This window comes from Engraulis encrasicolus, chromosome 3, assembly GCF_034702125.1.
Source record: "Engraulis encrasicolus isolate BLACKSEA-1 chromosome 3, IST_EnEncr_1.0, whole genome shotgun sequence".
Classification (NCBI taxonomy): Eukaryota; Metazoa; Chordata; class Actinopteri; order Clupeiformes; family Engraulidae; genus Engraulis; species Engraulis encrasicolus.
Window position 1 is genome coordinate 28,215,972 of NC_085859.1, and position 7,500 is coordinate 28,223,471.

Genomic DNA, 7,500 nt, shown 5'->3' on the forward strand with positions numbered 1-7,500 from the left:
TTAGTGTTTGCTTAGTACATGCCTTACAAGTTACTTATGCAGGCATGACTGTATGTATTAGTGCTAATAGATGTATTCCTAAAATAAAGTGTTACCTAGTTAACTTACGTATTTTGACATATATCACATCTAAATTTATGTATTGAGGTTCTTAAAATGAGATTTAGTGGTGTTTAACCTGCAAGTAACACTTTAAGGCTGCAGGGCAGCTTACTTTTTCTTTTTAACTGGCTTGCAATGCAATGGCTTGCTTGATTCCCTCATTACCTGATGGGTATGGAGGTGAAGGGCTTCTTGTAGATGTTGGCCAGCTTGTCCATGGCCACGGTGGCCATACGAATGAACGGCCATCCGGGTACTTTGCTTGTGAATGTGTGTTACGGCCCTTTTGGGGGGAAACAAACCAAATGTCTCATTAACTTACATGCTACATTGACTAGCCTAAATGAACACAATCCATGCTTCAGCCACGGCTGTTTGGCTATATTATTTAACAGCCGGCAACACAACACGTTTTCGGCATGTTGAGCGTGAACAACGCTAGTCCACAGGTCCTTGTCTTTTGTTTATTCTTTCCCAACACCACCAATTGCATTGGCTTTCCCCCCAAAGTTTTCCCCCAAAAAAGGTCGTAACGCACGCCGTTCATGCGCATAATGAATAAATGAATCCTCCCTCCCTAATCTTTCATTCACTCCCCTTCACTCTCTCACTCCGTTCAACGCCCCACTCCAGTGTGTTTCCTGATGGGATGGAGTTGAAGGGCTTCTTGTAGGTCTCGCTCTGCATGTCCATGACCACGCTGGTGTGTTAGGTGTGAAGGAAGATGTTGAAGAATTCCCTCATTCAAACACATTCCCTCCCCACTCCTTTATTCACTCAGACATTTGCTACGTTTACATGATGGTTTTAATTTCGAATGAATAATTCAGAATCAAATAGTTCAGTCGAATTAACTTTGATCTTACATTTAATTCTGAATTAAGAAGTGTTTACATGACGTTTTCAAAGCGGAGTTAAGCTTCATTCAGAATTAAATGGAGTTCATTCGGAATTAAAACCATCATGTAAACGTAGCAATTGTAACACTCATTCCTCCTTCCCACCCTACCTGATGGCTGTTGTGTTGGCTACCGTGTCTCATCACAACTCGTCAATTTCTGACTAACTTTGACCAGACTGCAATTTTTGACGTCCAAGGTATGCCCTTGGAGTCAAAATGTGATGTACGCCTCAAAGGCGGCCCCTTGTGGCAGCATAACTTCACTGACGGTTAGGGATAGGGAAAGGTCTGGGTTTATGCCACTCAGTCAACATGGTGAAGGGCTTCTTGTAGATGTCTTCCAGACTATGTTTTAAAACCGTCACTTAGTTACTGTCACATACTCCATCCCTTCAGCATCACTAATGTGTGCTTCTCCCAGTGCTGTTACCTGACAGGTATGGAGGTGCAGGGCTTCTTGTAGATGTCGGCCAGCTTGTCCATGACCACGGCGGCCAGCCATAATGAATGTAATAAATAAATCCTCCCCTATTCTTTCATTCACTCTTTACCTTCACTCTCTCACTCTCACGTTCATCCCGCACTTCAGTCAGAGAGATAAGATATCATATAATACCATAATAATACTCATAGAATATCTGCTTCAGTGCTGTTACCTGACAGGTATGGAGGTGCAGGGCTTCTTGTAGATGTCGGCTAGCTTGTCCATGACCACGGCGGCGGTGGTGAAGATGCGGTAGGTGTGCAGGAAGGTGTTGAGGAAGTCGATGGAGAGGAAGCGCAGATCCGTCAGCCGCTCCAGGAGCCTCTCCACGCTGGCGTAGCGGATCTGCGGGACCTTGCAGGAGTTGAGCGTCTTGCTGAAGCAAATGTCAACATCGTCTTTATGGAGACGCGCATCGGATCTACGAGTAATAACACACACAAACACACACACAGAGGCACAACACCAAGGCGGTGACCGACTGGCTGGCAGCTGGCAGGCTGACTGGCACTTTGCAGTGTTTTTTTTATTATTACTTCTTCATGCATTACTGTTGTGAAGGGGGAGCAACAATCAATGTGAGAAAATGAGGAGAGAGAGAGAGAGAGAGAGAGAGAGAGAGAGAGAGAGAGAGAGAGAGAGAGAGAGAGAGTAACCGAGAGAAGGTGAGAAAGAGAGAAAGATAAAGTGAGATAGAGTGTGGAGAGACAGAGGTAGAGAGACAGATATGAAGGGAGACAGGGAATGTGAGTGAGTGAGACAGAGAGAGAGAGAAAGAGAGGGAGAGAGAGAGAGAGAGGGAGAGAGAGAGAGAGAGAGGGTGCAGACGAACAGAGAGAGAGAGAAAGAAAAAAGAAGACACTGATCACAGGCCCGAAGCTAAGCAGATTTGTCAGACAGCAGATATGAATTGCAAAATAATACATAATGTCACATCTAACCAAGTGTAAATGCGGCTTGCCCATGCCTCATCAGGCAATGAATGACACCAGCGATAATGGCAACCAAATTGCTCTCTGTCATGCCTGTGACACATGCAAAATGAGAACAGAGCGGCAGCCATTGCAAGTGCGTGCGGCACTTCCGCTGAGAGTGTTCTAGAAGGGTCCTGCTGGCATTATGTTCCATCCCTGATTGCAATTATTAGTTTATTAGTTTACATTCTGGAACCAAGCAGGGGGCAATTGGCTTAACGAGGAGTGGATACATTCTGGAACCAAGGAGGGGGTAATTGGCTTAACGAGGAGTGGGAGCATAGGTTTGTTGGAAACAAATGCCAGTACAAGGTGTGGCAATGACACGGTGGCCATGAACAATTAGGATGAAATAGATGTCTGCACCTGGCCTGTCTCTCAGGTCGGACCAGTGACACACATACCACCCATACTGTACATACATACAGTGTACAATATCAAGTGTTATGGGTGTTATGTTAAGGCATTATAGATGTGAGATGAGAGAGAATGGTAATATCCAAAGGAGTTCACTTTTCAAATTTCAAAGTTCAAAGTTCTTTATTTGCCATGTATGCATGGACTACTAGTAGGCTACAGGCACTAGGAACTCAAAAAATAAAAAAATCAAGGAATGAAAGTAGGCTAATCAAATGTGCTTTTTTGCCATCTGTCTGACAGTTGCTGAAAAACCTGGAACTGTGAATTATTTTTGTTTTGTTCCGGCCACTAACATAACTCCTTTGGGTAAGTTGACGTGGATGAATGAAGATCCTCTCATCAACATCACGTCATCAATTTATATGTAGCATTTTGTTGCACTGATTTAGGATAAATGATTTGCATTGAATGATTTGCATTGAATGATATCAAAATTATTTTTATGGCGAGTCAATCACTACATTTACATGATGTTTTTTTTTATTCTGAATTAATAATTCAGAATTTAATAGTTTTGTCGAGTTTACTTTGATCTTTCCTTTAATTCCGAATTTAGATGTGTTTACATGACATTTTCAAAGCGGAATTAAGCTTTATTCAGAATTAAAATCAATTAATTCTGAATTACATGTCTCATGTAAACGTAGCAAATGGCTAGACAAGACATGCATCTTGCGGGGTCATTTGACCAGTGGTGGGCGACACAGCAGCAGTGGCGAGGCAACACACACAAACAGGAAGAGGAAATGGGGTAGTGAATGAACAGGAAGCAGGAAGTGCAGCGACGGGGCTTTAGCATGGCACACATATAAAACACTTACTTGATCATGTGTGGCACGGTGACTTTAGAGTTCTCCTCAAAGACACTGGTCATCAGGCCATTGCAGCGTATGTTATCAATACACTGCAGGAAGAAGGGGGGAGAGAGAGAGAGAGAGAGAGAGAGAGAGAGAGAGAGAGAGAGAGAGAGAGAGAGAGAGAGAGAGAGAGAGAGAGAGAGAGAGAGAGAGAGATAGACAGAGAGAGGAGAGGGTAAGAAGGAAGAGGGTGGGCATTGATGAGAGGCAGCGGAGGCAAGAGGAAAACAAGTGATAAGACCAATCTTGTATTAAGAGTGTATCGTCACACCGGTGTGACGGGAATGTTCGGGCAGTGAAACTTTTAAAGGATTCTGGGCACCATTCAATACAATTTGGAATTTTAGAATCTTGCATTGTTATAGAACACATTATTTTTGTAGAATGTTCAAAAACCCACACCCTTAAAGGTTAACTGGTCTGCTATGACTCACGAGAAAGCAAGATAAATCTCCACTCGTGTTTTCAGTCTCTCGCTACACTGCCACAAAACCCCTCCAGAGAGATATTGGTGTTGGCTTGGCTCAGGGCTTCATCTGGGGGCATTTGGCCCCTTATGGCCCTGTCAGGACACTGTGGCACTGAGACAACGGCAACAGCCCGTGGCCTAATAGGTGCATCTCCTGAGCTGGCTAAATGTCTGCAACAGGGCACCCAGAAGGACTTGTTTAATTGAACCGCAGTCTTCATAGTGCCCATTGGGCTGCTGTTTCTGGGTATTGTTGTATTATTGTTGCTGTGTGTGCGTGTGCGCGCGTGTGTGTGTGTGTGTGGTGTGTGCGTGTGTGTTGGTGCCTTAAAATTGTTTATGCCAACTTTCTCTTCATTATGCTAGTGAGTGTGTGTGCGTGTGTGCTTGCACGCATGCGTGTGTGCATGCATGTGTGTGTGCGTGCTTACAAATGTGCTCTGTACGTGTGCCAAGGGTTGTTTTTGTGATATATTCCCATGCATCCACCCTCCCTAGACAACCTTAAATACTCCCACATGACTAGAGCTGCTGATGTCCATGAGACGTCTGAGAAGAGGCCTGTCCCTGTGGAGTTTACGCTGCCTACAGCAAATAGCTACATCAGTTTGGCAACAAGAATCATGCTGCCTACAATATGTCAGTACATTGTTTTTTGCAGCAAAGCAGCCTACCATCCATCTAATCTGGGGAGCATAGTTACTAGCCAGTTAGCAACTTGGGTAGTTGCCAATGGGAAATTGTATTGCAAAAAAACAATGTAGCTAACCAAGTTAGCAACTATGGTTTCAAGAAATGCATCCCTGTTCTGTATATTTACTGTGCACTTCGTATTTGCAAGTGTTGGCTATGATTATGTCCTGGATTGTAAATCGCTTTGGATAAAAGCGTCTGCCAAATGTAATGCAATGTGATGTAATATGATGCAATAAATGTATTACTACAGTATCAAGTAGATGTGCATGTACAGCACAATATCATGCTACCTACAATCTACTGTAACACCACATCAGTTTCTCAGCAAATACTTGTATCATACTGTAAAGTCTGCCCCTCTCGACAACTCCCTTCCTTCCTCGGCCCATTGCATTGTTTAGGCACACTAAACACGTGTTTACTGTTCTCCGCAGTAGGAACCCATTATCACAAATCTCTGTTTTGGGTGTGTGGTGGAGAAAGGAATGAGCTTTGTGTAACCGCAACTGTGGCCTTTTGATAACTGCAACAAGACTTTTCTTCCCCCGTTAAGATATGCAGTTATAAGTTTGCTGTTACTAGAATGGCAATGACCAAGTCATAATGCATTAGGCTCTGTGTTATGTCATAGTAGTGTAGTACTGTGGTAGTTAACTTTTCAATGACTATTACAGCGTGCCACATGAGGTACGCGTGCATTATGGGGCTACAAATGAAGTCCATGAAGTTAACAATCACATTATACATGGGTTTCCTGTTTGCAAACAATCCCTGTCTGAGCACCCCTGGCTGCCCACTCTACAAACTCTGATTGTTGGAAACTGCACACACTGTGTGTGTGTGTGTGTGTGTGTGTGTGTGTGTGTGTGTGTGTGTGTGTGTGTGTGTGTACATGTGCGTATACGTGCGTGCATGCGTGCGTGTGTGCGTGTGTGCATGCGTGCGTGCGTGCATGCGTACATATATGTGTGTATGTGTGTCTCTACATATATATCTTTATGGATGTCTGACCTGGCTGATGTCGCTGGTCCAGGCGGCTTTCTCCTGCCGCGAGGGCGAGAGGAGGACCACAGTGAAAGCAGGCCCCTCCGACGGCTCCACCACGATCTTGAAGTCCAGATGGCCAAACACCTGGCCTGTGTTCTTGGCTACAGCACCACACATACAGTACACACAGAGGGAGACGACAGCACATGATGGGAGACGTACGTAGACGTGTGAGTAAAACATATCTCCATATTACCACATTAAGAGAGAGAGTGTGTGTGTGTGTGTGTGTGTGTGTGTGTGTGTGTGTGTGTGTGTGTGTGTGTGTGTGTGTGTGTGTGTGTGTGTGTGTGTGTGTGTGTGTGTGTGTGTGTGTGTGTGTGTGTGTGTGTGTGTGTGTGTGTTCTTGGCTACAGTGCGCACACAGAGGGACATGGCACAGGACGTCAGATGTGTGAGGATTGCACATCTCTGTATCACCAATGCAAAATATGTGTGTATGCAATGTCACACAGAGATGTGTTTCCATACATGTCTATATCATCATTGTGTGTGTGTGTGTGTGTGTGTGTGTGTGTGTGTGTGTGTGTGTGTGTGTGTGTGTGTGTGTGTGTGTGTGTGTGTGTGTGTGTGTGTGTGTGTGTGTGTGTGTGTGTGTGTGTGTGTGTCTGGCCTGTGATCTTGACTATACATTACGGGGACAACACCACATGATGTCAGACGTGTGAAGATTGCACATATCTACATCTCCATCACAGTGGGAAGTGTGTGTGTGTGTGTGTGTGTGTGTGTGTGTGTGTGTGTGTGTGTGTGTGTGTGTGTGTGTGTGTGTGTGTGTGTGTGTGTGTGTGTGTGTGTGTGTGTGTGTGTGTGTGTGTGTGTGTGTGTGTGTGTGTGTTTGCGTGTGTGTGTGTGTGTATGCGTGTGTGCGTGCGTTTGTCTTGAGGGGTTCTGCATGGATGTCAGATGTAGGAGGATAGCACATAACATCAATAGCCACAACAAATATAGCCCATCAGTTACACAACCACTGCCATGTGGAAAAATACTAACACAGGGCATTTTACAGAGTTAAATCACCTCGTAAAGATTGGAATTCAACACTGCTCTAGCTGGTTTGAAGTGTTGAGTTAACACTACAAAATGCACTATAAAGTTTCACCATGCTCTCGTTAGAAACCGTGTTAAAAATGATGCCATTTGGGTATTTCGTTTTCACATTTAGTCTATAAAGTCTGCATTGACACCTGGTATCTTTAATTTGATCAATTTTTATGGATTTGATGGCTTGTAGCTACAGGGGGAAAAATGTCTAAGGCAGTAAAACCTAGACAAGAAAGAATTTGAATCCCTCTCACACGAAGCCAAATGGCCTGGAGTGAGAGAAAAGAGCCGTATAAATAAAACAGAGAAACAAATGCAACACTACCTCCAAAGAAAATCAATATGGTAGCGAGCAGCTTTAAGAGAAACAGCCGTCGCTTTAGGGAGAAATCAATTACGTAAACGCTGACAATATGGCCGCCGCCTCCATTTTAAATGGCCAACGATAAACATGAGGGGAGACATCTCATTTATGTGGCAGACGAGCCTCAATACAAAACACAGCA

General features: G+C 44.3%; 1 protein-coding gene across 1 annotated transcript in view; it reads right to left on the reverse strand.

The window, feature by feature from the left end:
• Positions 1-7,500, reverse strand: part of rasgrf2b (Ras protein-specific guanine nucleotide-releasing factor 2b) — a 116,210-nt gene that overhangs the window by 40,688 nt on the left and 68,022 nt on the right. Inside the window, exons 12-14 of the mRNA XM_063193699.1 lie at positions 5,915-6,051; positions 3,703-3,785; positions 1,660-1,908 (exon numbers count right to left, since the gene is read on the reverse strand). Coding sequence (XP_063049769.1) covers positions 1,660-1,908; positions 3,703-3,785; positions 5,915-6,051 — 469 coding nt within the window. The remainder of the gene's footprint in view (positions 1-1,659; positions 1,909-3,702; positions 3,786-5,914; positions 6,052-7,500) is intronic.